At 38.1% G+C, this 21,044-nt stretch overlaps 2 protein-coding genes across 3 annotated transcripts in view; one reads left to right on the plus strand and one right to left on the minus strand.

Moving 5' to 3' along the window:
• Nucleotides 1-348: 348 nt before the first annotated feature.
• LOC106139235 (phosphatidylinositol 4-phosphate 3-kinase C2 domain-containing subunit alpha) overlaps nucleotides 349-21,044 on the minus strand; it is a 28,787-nt gene continuing 8,091 nt past the window's right edge. For both annotated transcript variants that reach the window (XM_013340634.2, XM_013340633.2), the window contains exons 10-34: nucleotides 20,658-20,746; nucleotides 20,066-20,303; nucleotides 19,257-19,429; nucleotides 18,481-18,691; nucleotides 18,038-18,242; nucleotides 17,462-17,674; nucleotides 16,611-16,729; nucleotides 16,046-16,224; nucleotides 15,422-15,588; nucleotides 14,960-15,093; nucleotides 13,947-14,035; nucleotides 13,609-13,782; nucleotides 13,061-13,218; nucleotides 12,698-12,785; nucleotides 12,184-12,313; nucleotides 11,825-11,980; nucleotides 11,120-11,270; nucleotides 9,824-9,980; nucleotides 9,410-9,543; nucleotides 8,830-8,937; nucleotides 8,086-8,286; nucleotides 4,313-4,509; nucleotides 3,888-4,030; nucleotides 3,328-3,452; nucleotides 349-3,013 (exon numbers count right to left, since the gene is read on the minus strand). In XM_013340634.2, the coding sequence (XP_013196088.2) occupies nucleotides 2,875-3,013; nucleotides 3,328-3,452; nucleotides 3,888-4,030; nucleotides 4,313-4,509; nucleotides 8,086-8,286; nucleotides 8,830-8,937; nucleotides 9,410-9,543; nucleotides 9,824-9,980; nucleotides 11,120-11,270; nucleotides 11,825-11,980; nucleotides 12,184-12,313; nucleotides 12,698-12,785; nucleotides 13,061-13,218; nucleotides 13,609-13,782; nucleotides 13,947-14,035; nucleotides 14,960-15,093; nucleotides 15,422-15,588; nucleotides 16,046-16,224; nucleotides 16,611-16,729; nucleotides 17,462-17,674; nucleotides 18,038-18,242; nucleotides 18,481-18,691; nucleotides 19,257-19,429; nucleotides 20,066-20,303; nucleotides 20,658-20,746 (3,878 nt within the window). In that variant the 3' untranslated portion in view covers nucleotides 349-2,874. The remainder of the gene's footprint in view (nucleotides 3,014-3,327; nucleotides 3,453-3,887; nucleotides 4,031-4,312; nucleotides 4,510-8,085; nucleotides 8,287-8,829; nucleotides 8,938-9,409; nucleotides 9,544-9,823; nucleotides 9,981-11,119; nucleotides 11,271-11,824; nucleotides 11,981-12,183; nucleotides 12,314-12,697; nucleotides 12,786-13,060; nucleotides 13,219-13,608; nucleotides 13,783-13,946; nucleotides 14,036-14,959; nucleotides 15,094-15,421; nucleotides 15,589-16,045; nucleotides 16,225-16,610; nucleotides 16,730-17,461; nucleotides 17,675-18,037; nucleotides 18,243-18,480; nucleotides 18,692-19,256; nucleotides 19,430-20,065; nucleotides 20,304-20,657; nucleotides 20,747-21,044) is intronic.
• On the plus strand, nucleotides 5,029-7,496 carry LOC106139236 (putative uncharacterized protein DDB_G0271982). The gene is made up of 3 exons (XM_013340635.2): nucleotides 5,029-5,188; nucleotides 6,097-6,279; nucleotides 6,560-7,496. The coding sequence occupies exons 1-3, from the start codon at nucleotides 5,161-5,163 to the stop codon at nucleotides 7,360-7,362; spliced, it is 1,014 nt and encodes a 337-aa protein (XP_013196089.2). The 5' UTR covers nucleotides 5,029-5,160; the 3' UTR covers nucleotides 7,363-7,496.

Here is a 21,044-nt window from a genome sequence, read left to right on the forward strand (position 1 = left end):
AAAGTAAAGGACTGCAATTCATTTGCTTATTGAAGAAGTAACAACATTCATTCTGCTAAAATTAATAAATATTATACCCAATGCTCTCAAACGAAAAGCATAAACGTACATTCACCTGTGGATTAACTTGACCCTGGTAGTTTGATTTATTTCGAATAATTAACCAACGACACTTTTATTCATTTGCACCATTCAAAATTAGTAGGAAGATTGTGCACCATACAAAAAAAATTGTATGGTAAACAAAAGCGATCACGCAATTGAGACTATTGATTGTTTTTTTTTTCGTAATAAATAAGAACAGTACCTACATGCTTTGAATTTGGGAGTGTAATATATAACAACAAATTATGAATGCACAGAAATTTATTTCGAATTTCAATACAATATGCACATCGATGGCTGTTGCCATGATTTTGATACACTGACATTAGTTAAAGATTCGTATAAAATTGTCTAACATAGTATGTACAAAGTTAATTATGAAAGTTCAGTCTAAAATTGTTATAAGGTCAGAGTGAACCGTTTGCTCTTTTCATATATTTTGAGCAACATTTGGAAGCCATTCACAAAGTTATTCTTTATTTTAAACTTCGTTTCAATAAGACAAAATCGAGCTCTTATTTTATACCGGCGCCCTTATTTACATTACATTTAACCTAAGGCTTTGTTGCCGTGAAAACGGTAGGATAAAAATTATCACAATGTATTTCTGATGAAAGATATCTCTATAGATATTTACGTTTTAGTAAAGTCAAGCCATTCTTGAGCAAAGTAAAGTCGATGTACTAAATATTGTTTTTATAATAATTAACTTTATTTTTTTTGTTGAAACGAAGTATAAACTTTGAATAAAATCATTCACTTTATATTATGTCTCAAAATAGTTTAATATTACGAATATTATATTATATACAATTACGATAAAAACAAATCAAAATATTTTCAAATACATTATTCATAAAATATAAATAGAAATATGACATTTAAATAGGCCTGTTAGATAACAAATCCTTATTTCCAGCAAATCAGATTTCCAAATATAACATTTTTCTTGCAACACCATAAAAGTGTGGTTTAGCCAGGCGGGTAATGCGTTTGTAACAATTTTTAATTTCAGTACAGTTTTGGAATTGTGATCAAAATATGTTTAATAATTCCAATACACATGATTATACAGTACTTTCAGATCTAAACATACATTTTTTTATATTTTCAACACGCAACCAAGTAATAATCTCTCACTATAGGATAAGTCTATTCTAAATCAGTATAAGATACCATCACAGGCCCACGATATCTTGATACAACATCAAGCAAAGATATGTTATTGCTATTACAATAATACTTCAAGCAAACGTGTAAAGCACCATACAAAGTATTTCAAAGCTCAAAAAGTAATACAAAATAGATATATTAATTTGGAATGTTATATAAAACCGATTCTAATGTTTACGTTTACGTTAAACGTAATCATTCCTATTACATGCTATTTTCCATAGAAAATACGTGATATCTTATTATTTTGATTAAAAAACAGAACGACTTTCACTGTTTAATTTGGCACCAACATATGTGATTATAAAACTTTATCAATCCGTTAATTCATCCGAATTCCAATAACATCCCTAAGATTCTTACCAACAATCAATTTTTAATTAACTCACTTAATAGTTTTAGTATAGTAAATATGAACTGATATGTACCTTTATTTTAAGTGTCTTTTGCCTAGGCACGTAAGTATAGAACATTTCAGATGGTCGCTGAAATCTTAAATACAGATTTTGCACGAACTGACCATCGATTTCATAAAAAAAAAGTACACTTCATTTTATTCAAAATTTCATTGATTTACATAACATAATAATTTCATAACGCGGGCAAAAAAATGTACTGAACAAAAAGAAAAAACTAGATATCACTTTCATACTTAAAACTAACAATGCGCAAGCGAGACAGCGAATACATATTTTGTACGCAACGCAACAATTTTTGCACTAACTACAAGTACAATTACTGTAAACAATTATAATGTCGTTATTTCCATACAAATTAGGTTATTATTTCAACCAGTAGAGTGCGCTGGTGGACGATCTGTCAAATAGTACAGAGTTATAATAAATGTCTTGTTTTCTGTTTGTTACTAAATCGTATTTTCTTGCTTTATCCTTTAGCTTAAGCCATAACAATTTCGTTTTTGTTTTTTTACAAACCGCTTAAGCGCGCTGGTGGTCTTAACTATCAGTTGGAATAAACTTTTATAACTCGCCTTAATATCTCAATTACCACTCACAAGAGAGGTCACTTTTCCAATCTCTAGAGCGCGCTAGTGAATTCAAAGAGCTGTCAAATATTACTGTTTATTTTAAATTCCTTGGCTGCAGTTAACATCACAGTGTTACATGTATACACTCTGCAGGTTGTTCTCGATCAACACAAAAGGTTTTTTATTCACATCTGTTCACGATCAGTAATAGTTCGTACTCCACATAGCATAGCGCGCTAGTAATACTACCACTACCGCGGTATGTACTCTATTGGGTACCAAGTTAGGGTAAGTAAATTGGATGTTTTCTTGAGTGTAAAAAAAAACTTTTTTGATTTTATTTTCAAGTCACAAAAAGTGGGACTCTCATATCGTCGAATAACCGCAAGGGCGATAGCGTTCTTAACTGGTCGCTGGTACAAACGCGAATTCGAATAACTGTCAAATATTACAGTTAGTATATTTTAAATTCCTTGTCTGCATTTAACATCACACTTATTAATGTCGATAGTCTATAATCGATCAATAACACAGTAGGAATTTGATTTACAATCTATTTTCGATCAGTAAAAGTCCGTACTCCACATAGCAGAGCGCGCTAGTAATAGCTACCGCGGTATGTACTCTAGCGGGTACCACGCTAGGGTCTCTTCTCGCAGTGGTAATGAATGAAGAGGTATCACCACTCCGCCTAGAAACTGGTTCTCCTGTAGTGAGTCGTAATGCCACACTGTGGCCTGAAGGCTCCTGAAATATAATTGAAACAGTTTTATTCAATATTCTAATTAATGTTTAAAAAGTGTGTGTTTTTCATTAGATGAATCAAACGAACAGGATACATATATACATTAAATCAAGTCTTCGTCCCTTACGGGGTAGGCAAAACCGATAGTTTCGACAAGACTGAAAAGCAAATGGCAGTCTGATAACATAAAATCTTTTTCCATGTTACCTTCGGCAGTCACGCCCACTTGCCATGCTAGGACGGAAAACGATGTACTCAACCAAATAAATTGTATGATGGATTGAAAATAATGACAATATAACAGTAGAGTTTCTACCTGTTTTGTATAACCTCGATGGGTAGCCGGTATTCGAGCATCTCCATGAAGGAGGGGTGCGAGTTCCGTTTCAGCACTCGTGTCTTGCGTTTCGTTTCTTTGGTCGGATCTGGTACTAGGTACACCTGAAAATAATAGCAAATGTTAATATGAAAATATTTTTTTGTCAAAAGAAACATACCCAAAACTAACAATAAAGAGACTGGCCGTTGTATATTCTTTAAGCATACGCGTTGGTGAAAACAAGTCATAATTCTTTGCGCCCTAAAATCTCAATCTACGAATCGGTTATTGGCGACAGCACCGGCGCCGTCACGATATTGTGCTTTATTGCGAGCACATAAGGCTCATCCGTCATGGTTACCGAAAGCACTTATAGCTAGCACTTCATACTCAAAACAAGAGCCAATGCTAATATTTTTCTAATTGACAAAACCAAATAATATGAAAAAAGCCCGATTACCTTGGCCGCTCGCCGCCCGCGTACTGTATGGACAGTTTCAGCAAACAACACTCCTGTTGATTCTGAGATGTAATAATGATAAAATAAGCTCTATTACCTTGACATAAGGGTTAGGCGGCAGTCCCTGCGGCGTGCTGGCGAGCGACTGCGCGTGCAGGATCAGCACGGAGAGCACGCCGCCCGCGTACTGTATCGACAGTTTCAGCGAGCCTGACCCGTTGTTCTCTACTTCTGTTGATTCTGGTAAAAAAAAAACATATTTTTTACAACGTGACCAATTGTCAGTGATCATTAAATTGAACATTGATACATACATGTTCACATACATTTTTTTCTAAATACATCAGGTATTTGGAAAAAAAATTAAACTTTGGAAAACAAGTATTAGCTATTTTTAAATTAAGTTTCAGATTTTAATAAACAGCCATCTTCAAATAGAACTTTAAAGATTGTGAAATCGTTACCCATATTCATTCCTTCCAACTACAACCTGAGACAATGCAATTAAAAATAAAAAGGTACCTCTATTCTTCATCCTCTGCGGCTCCACATCCTGTTGGTCCCTCAGTAAAGGATGGAAGAACGTATAAACGAGATCAGAATGAGCGATCTCATCCGCCAAATTGAAAAGAGACGTGAGAAAGGCTTGGACGTCACCGAAACGACGCTGTGCCACTTGCTGAATGTTTGAGCGGCCGACGTGAAGACCAGACGGTAAACTGCAACAAAACAGGTTAAAATTATCGATTAAGAGGTAAAAAAATCCAATGCTAGAAATGGCCGGTTAGACATGACCTGTGTCCAGCAAAAACTCTTGTTTTCACCTATTTAAACGAACGATAAATACGGACGCACGTAACATTGTACATATGTAAATGTGTACGAATTATATGCCTTTCTCATCTTTGCGTGTTCCCAGTTGCATCCTTTTCCGTTCTCTAGCATATGTACGCGTCAAATTCAGAAATTATTTAATTACTGCTTCCCTAGTGACCGTATTATCAGAAATATATCAAATAGGAATCAATAAATCCATATTTCACAAAAACCAAATGTGACCTTTGTATTTTACTAACGATCCTATCCCATTAACGGTGAGGACGTGATAATACGCATGTACATTTGTATACATCCCTCGATACGATTGTACTATTTATTATTTGTTCCTATCTCATACCATTAGTACATTTGTTAATAGGTAAAATAAACACGACCGTGCCTGATTGGGAGCGAAATTCGAGCGAGATAAGATAGATTCACAACATTCCCCTATCGCTATCTAATCGGTATCGCGTATTGATTCAAACGGTAATGAGCGAGAAACACTTGTCAATTTAAAATTTTGTGAAAGTGGCCCGTGCGCAACTAATATGGCGATTGTAAGGGATGCGCCGGATCGTAAGTATTGTCAACGTTAATATCTATATCTTTTTTCTTTATTTATTTAATTCCTATAATAAAAGTGCACAAAGTAATAATGGTGCATTGATATCTATATAACAGTTAACTCTTAATTTATAGTAATTTACTTTACCAACAAATTTTGTAATACATAATACTTTGAAATAATATTATGTTTTATTACAAAATCAGATATGTCCAATTATTAGCATCGTTGAAAAGTTGATGAAAATATTTCAATAAAGGCAAACTCTTGATGTTGCGAGACCCATAGGACGCCTATTCAAACATGTGATAAAGTCCTTCAAGGTATGCCGTACACCTGTTTGCTTATAGTTTCCGTGTTGGCCATGTTGCCCCACTGATGGACATAGATCCCTTGATTCTGTCATAGATTTCAGTCTAATTTATGCCTAAGTCATACGGATGTACCGTGTGGTTCCCGGCACTAATACAAAAAAGAATAGAACCACTCCATCTCTTTCCCATGGACGTCGTAAAAATTCTATCATTAAGTCAAATAGCTGAACGTGGCCATTCAGTCTTTTCAAGCCTGTTGGCTCTGTCTACCCTGCAAGGGATATAGACGTGACCGTATGTATGTATGTATGTCATACGGATTAGTATAACACATAAGATAAATGTATTACAATTGTTTATTGTAGAGGGGAAACGATCAAGGGGACGTAGCCCACTTAGATGGACTGACCAGATACGTTCGACTCTGGATAAGGACCTACATGAGGCGCTCCACACCGCTAAGGACCGGGCAAGGTGGAGAGACGTAGTGCGCTCTAAACTGACTTGTCTCCGGGGAGTTCACGACCCTCAGTAATGAGGTTTACGACGCAAGAAGAAGAATTATAGAACATACGTTCTTTAATTATTAATTTACAACATTTCAGCGGCCAATCCGATCAGTTACGTTGCGACAGTAGCGTTTTTCTGCTGCGTGTCCTGCGTAGTGCTGATGTTCTTTCGAGGGTTCCGCGCGCGGATCAACGTCGCCTCGCAACGGTCGAGGGATGAGAACGTGCCCGTCGTTTGTATTAGCGGCGCGTACAGAGCTAATAGGGAGGAGTTTATTGGTGGGTTTTTTTTTTTCGAAAGAATCATATTTTAATTCTTCTGTGAGTGACTGCAACGCGAAAAGGAAACGCCGGAATATTTAAACTTATAAAGGCAAAAGTTCACTGTCACGATTCCTTTCAATAATAGGCATTTGGTCTTCGTTAATAATTGTCATTAATTTTTCATTGTTTTTCTTCTCTCATGAGACACACAAAAAACACAAAGACTACACATAATTTTTCCTTAAATCTATTACTAGTTTATCACAAAAATATTTATTTTATTTCCACTTTTCAGAATATGGTAGAATTGCGGAACCTCCTAAAAAGATATCACCTTCAATGGTGAGGCTGCCACTAAATAATAACACGATCAAGGCCTCAAAAAGTACCACTGACATAAGAGAACCAGATTTCGTGCCTGTTATGCTAAACAAAAGCACTCCGGACATTTCCTTCGACCCTAGAGGTGGAAAAAATAACGTTCCTGAGGTTCAATTGCGACACCCAGAGAAGAGTCAGAAAGTATTGAAAAAGGAGGAGAAAGAGAGGTTGAAATTGGAGAAGAAACGACAAGCCGAACATAAAGCGCGGGAAAAGGCGGCGCAAGAACAAGCAAAAAAAGAAAGAGTGAGACTAGAGAAGGAACAAGCGAAGGCGAAGGCGAATGAGAAAAAGGGAAAGAAGAAAGTCGTAGCGCCCCAAGCTCCGCCTTTACCTAAAAGTCCCCCACCACAGACTTCAACGGCCCTCCCACCACAAAGCTCAACGGCCTCCCCACCACAGGCCTCAACAGTGCCCGCACCACCGAGACAGCCATACCCGACAGACACTTTGAAAAGTGATATCAACAGGAGCAGCGGTCCACCCCCTTACTCAGAATTAGCAGAACCTAATAAACCAGACAAGGCGAATTCTAGTAATGTCAGTTTTGGCAAGCCCATAGACAACACACCTAGCAGTTGGGACATGGTCACGCAGCATAGACAACAGATGAGTCGACCCACTTCTACGATTGGTGGCGCTAGGAAGCAAGTGGTTATGGACTTGCAGTACAATTTCAATAAGAATGTGGATGACAAAGACAATAGTGAAGCGTGATATGAAATATTGTTTGTTTGGTGAATGTGTTTTACAAAAAAAAAGGAATAAAAGTGAGATATGTACTATATATAAGTTATTAAATGTAGAAATAAAATATTTTTAAAATAAAATAAATTCAAAACAAAAGCTTATGTAAGATTAAGATTACTCAGTGTTAAAGTAGGTATACACCTATTTTAATTCTAACTAAAACAATTGATAAGTAACTATTTATCGATTCATGATAAGATTATATTTAATTGAAGATTATGATTTCTCAAGCGATACTCGCCACGAGTTTGGAAAAATACATTTGCATTAAGTATAACTAAATGACAAAAGTAAAATCCTAATGATATTATATCTGTATGGTGATTTGGATTAGAAATTGATTTTAAAGGTAAAATGTATAATTTATCTTGCTTGAAGTCGCAAAGAGGATACAGAAGAAATCCATTTTTATTTTACCCAAGGATTTAGCCAATGAGAACAAAACCAAATTCTAATTTTAATTTAATCTGGCTACGACATTTGAGCAACACACAAAGAATATCATTTTACAAAGACCTTTTTGGTCCTAATCTAGCTTACAAACTATCTATTATAAAATATGACATTGACATTGCCCGTGAACCTTGACCAAAAGAGAATATTTTTCTGTACAGGCGATATAACATGGAGCGCGTGGTTTGCCCTCGTTTGTATATACATAAGTTAAAGTAAAAAAAATAAAGTATTTACCTGTGAACCTTGGCCAATGGGAAGAGCAGACATATCTTCTGATACAGTTCGGTGAAGTGTTTGTATGAGCGATACAACACAGAGGGCGTGGTTTGTCCTTGTCTGTATATGCGAAGCGTGTACACGTAGTGCTTTTCCGGGTCATAACGCTTCTCGAAGCCGAGACATTCCACGCTGACTAGACGACCTTCTTGGGCCATTCTGTATAAAATAATTAAAAAATTGTACTTACTAGATAAACTACTTGCCCAAAATATAAAAAAAGAACGATGGTAAACAAAAAATTTTAAGAAATAAAGTATATAATTAAATACTTAATAATCATCATCCTATTGGGATCTATGCCGGAAGTACTTTCCATGAGGAACAACCTGGGGTCGCCCTTTTTATTTATTTTAAACCTATATTGAACCTTAAACCTATAACAAGTGAACTTAATGTCAAAGCATTATCTAAGAAATCAAATCATCATCATCGTCGTTTCATACAATATCCACAAAAAATAGACTAAAATGCCTGGAAATTTTGCTTTTAAGATTTTTCTCATTAGGTATATGCTACAATTCTTTTCTTTTTTTAGGCGATTGGCTAGCAACCTGTCACTATTTGAATCTCGATTCTATTATTATGCCAAGCAGCTGAATATGGCCTTCAAGTCTTCTCAAGATTGTTGGCTCTGTCTACCCTGCAAGGGATAAAGACGTGACTATTTGTACACATATGCTGTAATGGATGGCGACTCACGTATAAGTCCTCGGCATGAAGGAGAGCAATTCCGATGAATTACTGCTCTGGTCACCGCTTGCCATCATCTGTGCGAGGTTGTGAAGGAAGAAGTTGATTGGCGTGAACCTGTAGATTATCATACATATTTAATATCAGATCTACATCCACATTGAAGACAAAAGTATGCAGGGATCGTGGTAAGTGGAAAGAATAGTCCCTGCTTACTACGTATTTAAACATCCCTATTTAGTTGGGCAATACCTTAACATACAGAATCAATCTTACTCTTTTATAACAAATTTTACCTATATGAAATCAGATTGGCATGTTAGTGTCTTCCACTTTTATTAACCACTCACTTTTATCAAACACACGTAGTGGGAAAAGACGAGATTTATTATTTCTTGCTTCCAAATCGTTATTCAAGGACTATACTCCTTAGCATGCTTTTGAAACAACATTAAAACAATAAACACATATAACCCCCTGTTGCTACTGAGTGTTTCACTCTATTAACACCCAGTTTGTTAAAAGATTGCGCGGGAGACCTTTCTATGAGGTGATTTCTCAAAATTCCCATGGGATTCCTTATACTGACTTGCTCTTGAGCGAGGAATGTATGAGCCGGGCGAAGGCGGCGGCGGCTTCCGCGTTGGTAGCGGCCGGCAGCAGCGCCGCGCGCACGTAGTTCACGGCGGCGCTCGTCACGCCCGACACGCCCGACGTCGCCATCTGGCGGGAGAAACGGGGAATGACTTCATATACAAATAGTTACGTCAGACACAGGTAAGTAAAAGCTGCCAAAAAAGTATAGAATAATTTAGCAGGTATACCTTATTACATATTTAAAAAAAATAGAGATACCATTTTAATAGAAAGTCAATTATTATAAACATTTCTGAATCAAAAAAGAATTTAATGTCATAATATTACATTTTATTAAGCTTCGGACTATTTATGACGAATTGATACAGTGATTTTGCATATCAACAAGAACATCATATAGACTTACCAAAGCAAAGAGATCGAGGATGTGGTCGTGATGCGCCCTCACGATGTTGAACGCCATACAACACAGCTCTACAAAATGTTGGAACCGCTGTGTGGGACGTTCTCGCCCGTTGATTACATACACCATGTCGTGGGTGAGTACGAATGGTGCTCTATCCCTGACAAAGTATAATAAGGTTTAATTAATAATTTGTCCTGTCGCTTGTCACGGTTGCGTCTTCTTTGAAGAGCCACTCGTCTCCGTAGCATAGCATGCGCGAAACCGTTTTTATCGCGCGAAAAACTATCGCTGTTCCGGTTCACGTCATAATAATAAGCGAAACAGCGATAGTTTTTCGCGTGTTAAATATGGCGTCGCGTCTGCCACGGAGGTTGGAGTTGAAATATATATCCACGAGCTAGCGTTAGTTAAATCAGTTATTACGGCTTCGTGTAATTGAATGACTTACAGAGAAACCTAAGCGATACCAATAGCGTTTATCTACATCCAAATGTACTTCGTTAAAGTGCTTCCTAATTTATCTACAGGAAAAGGTGCAGTGATCCTTTATTTTATTCGTAAGCAAATTTCAACTCATAGCTATTGAGAACTACCTTATAATCAAATTTTAACTATACAATATAAAATTGATTGAAAGAAACCGAATTTAAAATGTTCGTATTTGACATCTGTCAAATAGGCTTCTTTATTTCTCGACGTCTTTTAAACATTATATGTCAGACTATTATATGTTGTTTCGTACGTATTTGCTTACTCTTTCGCCTCTCCTCCTCTCTTTTACCTCTTGAAACATTTTTAAAGCCCTAGAGTATGCGTCAAATATTTCTTATGAGTCACACCGGATACTTTTATCTTATAACCAAAACTTAATACTTCTACAGATATCACGATAATAACGAGATAATACAAAAATTACTTAAACTTATTGTAAACATAATGTGCAGCGGTTTCTCATATTGATAATAGTTTTTACCCAAATCGTGATGATGTTTTAAAAAGGAATTGATGGTACTTTATTTTGTTCTATATTTCTATAGATATATTACCGTTCGAATTTTCAGTTGTAGGTTTGCTATGAAAAGATATTACGTCTGGTTATCTATCTTTGTAACGGTTTACACCAAACCATATTTTTGATTTGCTGATGCACAAGTTGTAGTTAGTATTCTTGCCTCTTAGTCGCCTTCTACTAGATTTGCAGGGAAAGATGGAGTGGTCTTATTCTAATCCCTATCTCTCTGGCGATAACTATTCGTCCTAACTCTACTCTTTATTTCTTAAATTTTCATAATGTACCTTTTAAAATTGCCAAACATCTGGGCGTCTCCAAGGAACTTTCCGAAGTCGATATGGAAGAGATGTCCCGAAGTCTTCAACATAATGTTGTCGTTGTGGCGGTCGCAAATGCCGAGCAAGTACGTCGCGACGCTGTAGCCGGCACAGGACGCTAAAAGTGAAAAACGAGGTAGTTTTAAAATAACATACATACATATAGTCACGTCTATATCCCTGGAAGGGTAGATTGAGCCAACGGCCTTGAAAAGACTGAAAGGCCATGTTCAGCTGTATGGCTATATGATGGAATTGAGATTCAAATTGTGACTGTAGCTAGCCCATCGCCTACATCAGGAATCGCAAGTTTTTATCCCTCGATCGCCTTTAACGACAGCCTTGGGAAAGATATGGAGTAGTTCTATTCTAAAGTGCAGGATACAACGCGGTTTTCAATTGTTGATCGGGACTTCGCCGTTATTTATATTGGATTGAGAACGGCCTGATGTTAACAAGATAAAGTGGCAGTATATGCAAGTTCAAATAAAGCCTTTTAATTCTTGGATTAAAAATCCCTGTTGATGTGGGTAACAGATAGTGAGGAGGGAATTCGGTTGGCATAATAAAAGACTTGCGTATGGAGAGATGTAGGTAGATACTAAATTTGGAACACCCATTATTTTTATTATTTCTACCGTCCGTGGATAGCAAACAGCCAGTATACATTACCCGTAAAGTTGTCCCGGGCGCGCTGGTACTCCAGCTCGGAGGGGTTGTGCTTGGCGAGCCACTCGGCTATGGGCTTGTCCTTGAACGACCCGGTCAGGCCCCACTCCGTCTGGATCGCTCGCAGCGTTTCCGCTTCTGTCACTATTTCTATCATTCCTGGACGGTAACAAAACATGTAGGTTATTTTCCTGCTCGTACAATTTTTAATGGTATTCATAAATAATACTTCTTTCAATTTCTCTTATTTCAATGGTATTCATAAATAATAGTACCATTACACTTTATCTTGGATGTTTTGAATCATGTTATATTACTAAAAATGTAAAACCATGACAAATTAAACATATTTGATAACTGACCTTTATTTTTACTAGTGGGTAACGATTGGAACGTGACCATTCGTAAGTCTAAACCCGCCTTGAGCCACAAATCGTCCATCACTTTGATTACTTGCAGTACTAGAGAATCTTGGCGAAGATCATCGCCGACCTATAAAACAATGAAACACATTTTCAAAAAAGCTTTCATGAGACGACTGATTTATTAAGTAGGGACAGTATTTTCTTCCTCCTGATATTCGTCCCTGTTACATTTCCAAGCCTCTATAGAGGAGCTAAAGGTGCGCCTCTGACTATGATACTGGATTGAGTAAGTCAGTTATTTACACGAAGCGATTCCCATCTGACCTCCACACCCTTAACAGGGAGCCATACATCATAATTGCACATCCAGTTGCCAGAGTTTGCAGGTTTCCTCTCTGTAAAAGCATTCGTTAGCGCTCAATCTAATTTATATGAAAATTTTCATAACATACTTTTGGTTTAGTGACCTAAAGCAAAATATTATTTATATCAATGATTTGCTTAAGTTTACCTTAAACATAGCGGGTATCACAGCATTGTCGCTGCCGATAAAGTTGATCTTCAAAGGCAGGGTATTTGATGAGAAGTATGTACAAGATCTGTGAACAAAATATTTTTAATTATTATTTTTAATAGGATTTAATAGAAGTAAAAACGGCGAATTTTAACACATATAAATATTTATCTTGCACTATAATTTCTCCATCCAAATTTCTCTCTTTTCTGACTTTACCCAGCAAAGTCATCGCGCGAGTGGCGCCACCACAAAGGCGGAATTTCTCTGATCTACTTTTTTACTACAATATGTTACTTACTTTATAAATTTCATTTAGAAAAATGTAAGGACTGAAGACATAAGTAAATAAATACATACTTGACGTCGACATCGTGGACGTGTGCTCTCAAAGCGAGTGGTAGCGCGGCGGGTTCTTCCCGCAACAAAGAGGATACGCGAGTGGCGCCCCCGCGAAGAGCGGACATTCTTTGAACGTCTTTGGCTTTCTTCACAGATAGGGCCACTTCACTTAGCGTCTGAAAAAGGGAAATTTAGATTAAGTGTTTATCTATACTTGATTATTACACCTATGCGTTTACTTAGTACTTTATAAAAAAAAACGTGTTATAGAGCAGTATTTCACATATGCTAAAAAGCTTTCTAAAGTCAATATTTATGTAATACTATACTCGTATGTGTGTTCAGTGTGGTTTCTCCACTCTTTTTCTTCATAATCAATGGTAACTATACTCATGTTGACGAGCAACTATCGCCAGTCGTCCAAGTTCTCCGCGCACAGAGGAAGTGACACGCGTAACAACAATCTGTACGAAAATTTTCTTAACATAATCAATCTCCTGGAAATACTGAATCTACTGGTCTTATATAGGCATGCAGCAGCTTATTTATTTATAAAAAATCCTCACGTTCACAAGCAACTGCTGCCTCAACAGAGTCGCGTGCAGGTTGTCCCCGCACAGAGCGAGCAGCGCGCGCAGCAGCAGCCGGTAGCGCCACGCGGCCGTCGCGCACGCGTCGAAATCCTGAGGCTCGCCGGGGCCATCTTCTAAGGTGATGCCGAGAAACTCCTCATTTGCTGCCTGAAATTAATATCATACTTACATTTATATTTTCGAGAAAAAATAAATAATTAATTCTTCCTTGAATCCATAGGAAATAGAGACTCATACAATAAAACGGCTAACATAGGTTTGTAGACGTTCATATATGGTCCTTCGAGCCGGATAATTAATCTTAATTTTACCTGTGGCACGCTAGGCAGATTGTGAACCAACAGCCAGAACAACTTATGAGCGACAGCCGGCGCGGCCAAAGCTCTTGATAATAATAATTCTGAAACAGAACGAATCCAATAAAGTCCAAATAAAAGAACAAAGAATTATTTGACTTTTTATCATCAAACACATCTGGTGGATTAAAATTGGACACGCACATAGTATGTACCCATGTCATAAAATCAGAATTAAGACGAAATTTTAAAATGTTAAGGTGTAACAAGCATTAGTTGCGACGTTAATTCTATGAGCGAGCACTTTATAAGATAGTAAATATATTAAACACTTTATTGCACCTTGGAAGTGAAACATACAATAACAGCACAAAGAGACAGACATGGTAGAAAGGCGGATCGCCAATGCAATCTCTTCCAGTCAACCTTTGGATGGAAGATGTGAAGTGATTGGCGTTGGCGCAGAGCAAAATAAATAAATGCTTTTAAATGATACAATAAATACATAATAATTACATATACTTAGGATAGGACAGAAAGATAATGAGACATACGAGGCTTTTGAAACCATCTTTAGTTTTTACTACACGATTGTGAATTTGCTGTTATTTATTTGTGGTAAAATAAAGAGCTACTGTATTGTATAAATAAATAAATAAATATATACGGGACAAATTACACTGATTGAGTTAGCCTCGAAGTAAGTTCGAAACTTGTGTTACGAGATACTAACTCAACGATACTATATTTTATAATAAATACTTATATAGATAAACATCCAAGACCCAGGACAATCAGAAAAAGTTCTTTTCTCATCATGCCTTGACCGGGATTCGAACCCGGGACCTCCGGTGTCACAGACAAGCGTACTACCGCTGAGCCACAGAGGCCGTCAGTCTGAAGTCTGGGCTTTCCTGATATCGACTGGGAAAGCATTCCATAGACAGACAGCTTTTACGGTGAAAGAGTAGTAAACTATTATTATTCCGAATTAGAATCAGTGTGTTAGTGTAAAGTGAAAAACTTACCAGCGAGAGGACTACATTCGTAAGTCTCGAATCTCAGTCCTTGTACGAGTTGCGGCAGAACGCAGCACAGATCGTCGTCAGAAAGTCCGTTTAGCAACTGTGAGGCCGTCTGGCGAACTGCGGCGTCGGGGAAACTGAAAAGAATAATAAAATAAAAAATATTACTTATTACTATTATATCTATGACTCAATGGGTCCCAAAAGGGCGTAGACCCCGGAGAAGATGGCGGGACGACATCGACACCTTTCTCAGTGAATGTCAAAACTATGCTTCAAATACAGGCTTATGAAGGGAGTCATGGAGGCTTTGGAAATTAAATTGAAAAAAATTACATTGAACTTCGTCACTGCCCTCTCTGGCTGCTTTAGCAAAAAAAAATTGCTCCAGTGTTATTATTGTGATATTCCATGAAAGCTTAAAACTATTTACACATCATTGAGATAAAAAAAAGTATCACTTACCACGGCAGTATGAGGTGCATGGCATTTCTAGGCGCGGGTTTTCTCCACAATCTCAACAAGGCAAGCAGTTGCGAACGCTGCTCGCCGTACCACGCGGTCGCGGCCAGCAACACTAGTGGCAGGGCGCCGGCTAATTCTACGAGGTATTGGCGTTTCTCCCACATTATCTGAAAAAAGAAAGAACATGATCGAATCAAGTCAAAACGTCAGACCGTCAATTGAGTAATGCAAGGAAAAATGAAAACGAAACGACCCCCGTAACCTGCCCCCGTAGTATCAAGCGCCACGCCGTTTGTATCGCGAAAAAAACTACCGCTGTTCGCTTTTTATAATGACGTGAAACAGGACAGAGATCGGTATCATCATGCATCGCATCATCGCATCGGCATCGCGCGTGTCATGTTACAGGGGTTGCAGAAACGTGGAGAACGGACATGTTAGTGGGAAAAGGCCTCGTTATCACAGCTCTATACGTTGTTCCGATCACATTCGCGTCACTCTAGATTTCACTATCCACAACGCCCGCCGCCGCTAGAGAGAGAAGTTGAATGTAATCAACTAAGTATTTCATGATGACAAAAAATACTAAAAGAATATTGAGCTTTGTCCAAAAATATCCCGTACCTCTCTGCACTCGGTGGGCATTCTATTATAAGCTCCTTGTTCAATAAGATGCAACAGTTGCGATTGTGTGTGGCCGTCCAATGAGTCAAATTTGGGAAGATCTTCGGATGACACAGTTTTCTCTCGGCCCTCGTCACCGCTGGTCCATTTCACACCATTGTGGTCGTACAGGGGGATTTCTGTAAACAAGAACAATAATTTATATTGGACATAGCGATAATGACATTCAAATTAGACTTAAATTGCACGGCTGACAAGATACCTGAACAATTTATGGAATTTTAAACTACTTTATTCAAGGCAGTCTATCTAAAATACTAACTACTGAAGTAATTAAAAAGGAAAGGCAAGCCAGGCTCCGGGAAGTGAACAGAGTCCGCCTTTCACCATGAACCATACAGAAGTTGGTTAGTTAGGTAAATTCACGAAGCATGTCATAATTGGCAAACAAATGTTTGACACTTAAATGCTACACTGTTTGACAACGGGAAATTAGACATTATTTTACAGAGACAAACTAAAAATATAGGCACCTTATTTAGATTATGGATTCAAACCAACTCACCAATATTAACAACGGGGTACGGCGCTGGAGGTTCATGCATTCTGTTTGGGGCGGGGCCAATACGCCGGTCACAGCAGGAAGGCCATATCGGTAACACGTAGTTACCAGATGATAGCATGCTGGAAATAAAGGACATTTTATTATAAACGTGCTAAATATGTTTGCTTCTATTCTTGTAAGAGATGGCAGTCTCATATTAGAACAACTAAATTTCTTCTTTTAATTTTCGTCAATAGCACAAATCCGCAGCAATATTACAAACTGAATTATAACTCGATCATTCAATAATGCATACATGCAGCAAAACAAACAGAAGGGCGATGTCATTCTTGTTGCCTGTTTCTTTTGTTGACATTACTCATCTATGTATTTTTTTTCTTTCGAAGCTTGTCATTTGTTTTCGTCGAAACCCACCCGTCATAATCACTGTATAGCCACCCAGCCAAATTCCACCTACCCATACTTTCGCCATCATCATTATTTTGTTCATACATACATATGGTCACGTCTATATCCATTGCGGGGTAGACAGAGCCAACAGTCTTGAAAAGACTGAATGGCCACGTTCAGCTATTTGGCTTAATGATAGAATTGAGATTCAAATAGTGACAGGTCCCAAGGTAGCCCATCGCCTAAAAAAGAATCCCAAGTATTGTTATAGATTATTTTGTTCACTATACTCTTTATACTGATTCAAGTAAGAAATCTGTCAGTCATGACACTCACAAAACTCACACTCGCCAAATAGCTGAACGTGGCCATTCAGTCTTTTCAAGACTGTTGGCTCTGTCTACCCCGCAAGGGATATAGACGTGATCATATGTATGTATGTATGTATGTATGACACTCACCCGTCATAATCAAACAGCTGTATGGCCGCCCAGCCAAGCTCCACCTGCTCGTACTGTACATCTCCGTTCTCATCGCCGTCCTCGCTGTTTTGCTGACTGCTCTCGTTGTTTTGATGCTGACTGTCCAAGTCTCGCTGTGTCCGACCGTACAATGTGAGGACGAGACGAGATTCGCGGGGCAGAGTGTTGATTGGAAGGTCTTCTAAGCTTAACCTGATAAAATTAAAAGAAGTATAATTAAAAAAATATATCTTATATAAAAATATATAGACGTTTCAGTCGGGTTTATTACGCTAAATGTTTTCGTGTATACTTTTGACTGCCTGAAGAGTTAATATGAATATAATTAAAGATTACGTCAATAAGCTAATTGGTACTGGTACAATATATTTATAGTAGCATTGAACTTCGATTTCGCCCTCGGAGGGTAATATACCAAAGAAGCATCACTGCTAAATACTACAAAGGAGTTTGTCAAACTTCGTTTATAAAAGACCCTGCCACAGATCCGTGTATCGTTGTCTTTCGCGTTGGTATATATGTAAGTAGGAAAGTAAGAATTTACATAATACTTACCAAGCATCGAAAATGATCCTCGGATAGAATCCTGCGCACTCTATCTTGGAAGGCTGCGTGTACCGCGCCATCTTCAAAGCCCGAGTGCCGTGGTATATTTGTGCGTGGAACTGATATTCGTCGTGCGCCCAACATAGGGGTAGGCAGTGTACTGCTTCAATGCAAAATAACGTTGATTCCGAGATCGTGTGGGATGGGGCTGCTTCTGAAGACACAATTACATATAAACAACCACTTGACATTGGAATGGTAACAATATATAAATAGTGGGACGGAACAACACCTAATATGGATTGAAGGGAATGATCAAAAAATAGACTGTGTAAAAGAGCATGCGCAAACATACTTTCGCAACTGTTCGCAATCCAACAGCCTTGTTCCTGAATACAACGGTATGAGTATAATGACGACAGTTCGATGCATTTGAATAAAGAACTACTCACTTTCTGGATTCGAAGGATTTCCATAAGAATCTGCGAGCGTGAAATCTAACAGCCTTGTCCTAGAATATAGAGCTATGAGTGCTCTAACCGCGTCGCGAACACGACCGCAGTGCAGCGCGACCGTCTCGCGACTGGTGGCCGCTCGCAGCGACACTGAGCAATACGCCCCTTGTTCCGTTTGGATCTCTGGCGTCACTACATTGTTGTTACCCTGGAAATGTATAAAATCTTTTTATCACATACTTTTTTTAAGAAAGTTATGTTTGATGATAAAATTAACTTTATGATACTAGGGGACGAAGCAGAGATAATATCACCCTTATAGATATTATAATTCATACGTTAAGTAAAGACTTAACTTGACCAAAAGTTATCTGGCCAAAAAGTCCAAAAAAAAATTCCAAGTTAGACATATTACTTATACCAAAATATTGTATGCCAAAGAACAAAACGTCAAAATAATTAATACATACATATGTTCACGTCTATATCCCTTGCGGGGTAGACAGAGCCAACAGTCTTGAAAGGGCTGAATGGCCACGTTCAGCTATTTGGCTTAATGATAGAATTGAGATTCAAATAGTGACAGGTTGCTTGCCCATCGCCTAAAAAAGAATCCCAAGTTTGTAAACCAATCCCTTAGTCGCCTTTTACGACATCCATGGGAAAGAGATGGAGTGGTCCTATTCTTTTTTGTATTGGTGTCGGGAACCACACGGCACCAAAATAATTAATGCGATAAAAATTGTCCGCGACTCATATGTATAAATTGTTACCTTCCCGGCGCAGGCCTGCGCGAAGGCGTTGAGCGCGTGCGTGAGCTGCAGCGTCTCCACGGCGCCGGCCAGCGCGCAGATGGCCTTCACGGCCTGCAGCGCGGCGCTCGGCGAGCACGCGCCCTCGCCGCCCGCCACGCCCACCGCGCGCGACAGCTCGCCCTCCAGCGTCTCTGCCCATTTGTTATGTTTGTGTTACATAGCTGCCCTGGTATAACTAAAATGCCGTTATCTGCCAAATCCTTGTTTTAAGTAAAACGTCAGAAATGCGGTAAAAATTTCAACTGATGCCATTCATCAATGAGAACGCCTATTTATGACTTAAAGGTATCAAAAAGTCGTATATACAGATCGAAAGATTTTTTTTCTTATTCTACTGGTAAAAAAGGTGAAAATCCTGATGTCAGATAACAGCATTTTAGTTATACCACGGCAGATAGATAAACTCACTACAGCGTAAGTGCTTCGGTGGTCGAATCGCATGTGGAGCACAGGCACAAATCCCAATGACTATTTTTCTCAGTTATCGTGAAGAAATCTGAATGTGTAACCATGATCCAATGCCTGTTAGGTTCCCCTGCAAATGTGGCGGAAGTCAGTTGAGAGTCGCTTTGTGTAAGTCTGACTCAGGACCGGCAGGAAAATGCTAGATTCACGCCACTGCCACCCGGTCTAGGTCTCTCAGGGGGTAACAGTGAACTTCAAGCAGCTGAAAATGCGATGCTATATATTTGTATATCTTACAATTAGGACATGGAATAAAAAGATTTGAGAGTTTCACGATTTCAAAATATTAATAATAAAATTACCTAGCAAAATGGATAGATTGTCAAACGACAACATAGGTGTGGCTCCCTGCGTCGGTATCAAATCGTCTAACGTCAAATGCTGGGCCCTGGCGTCGTCTCTCGCTGTCCTCGCCAAGGTTTTGTCCGCCCCGTCGTGCAAACACAGCCTCACGTCTTTCTCGAGGCGAACGCATTCGCGGACGTACTCGTATTCGCTCAGCGAACTGCCGGCGGTTAGGTACTCTTTCGCACCCCACACCTTTGAAAAGGTAAAAAAAATTGCAAGTGAATAGATGGCATTGATGGTGCATTGAAGAAGCTATTCATATAGGTATTTGAGTGACCAATTTTAAAAACACAAGTAAAACCAATGGTTAAATTCGATTTATTATATTTTGTTTTAGAGACATCATGCATTACAGAGTTTTAGGCATTTTCTCATATAGATTAATTCAAAAGTTTTTTTTGGTTTTTGAGATAAAGTGTTTATGAGAAATAATATTCACTTTTGAAACACAATATTTGCAGTTTTTACAGACTTTGTGGTCAACTCTATATCAAAAAACGAGATGGTACCTATGTGTCGTGCAAATTATAATGATATTTTTCTTACCCGCAACATATAATCAGACATATCCTCTCTTATATCCTCCTCCAAAGAGCAAACTACCGTTAATATCACATGTTCTACAGTCGACTCCACTGAAACCAAATGAAACATTAATTTATATTTTTTACTTCAATAGAAACAAGGTCTACTTCTTAAAGCAAGCTCTTGATGAATGAAATACTTTAATTCATCAAATTAAAGAATTTGATTCTTCACAAATTTTAACAATCCCTTATTTGGTATTGGATGACAAAAACAATGAAAAAGGCACGTTCACAAAATAACAACCATATTTTGTTGATTTGTGTGTATTATTGACCTATTGGTCAAAGTCGGACCCCTTGAATTCTTTAGGAAAGGTGCAACTCATCTTTAAGCTTCCATAGTAGT

The sequence above is a fragment of the Amyelois transitella genome, chromosome 6 (assembly GCF_032362555.1).
Source record: "Amyelois transitella isolate CPQ chromosome 6, ilAmyTran1.1, whole genome shotgun sequence".
NCBI lineage: Eukaryota > Metazoa > Arthropoda > Insecta > Lepidoptera > Pyralidae > Amyelois > Amyelois transitella.

Coding starts and splice junctions, on each gene's coding strand:
- LOC106139236 (XM_013340635.2), top strand. CDS start 5,161: ATGGCGATTGTAAGGGATGCGCCGGATC. Junction 5,189..6,096: donor TGTAAGGGATGCGCCGGATC/GTAAGTATTGTC, acceptor ACAACATTTCAG/CGGCCAATCCGATCAGTTAC. Junction 6,280..6,559: donor TAATAGGGAGGAGTTTATTG/GTGGGTTTTTTT, acceptor TCCACTTTTCAG/AATATGGTAGAATTGCGGAA.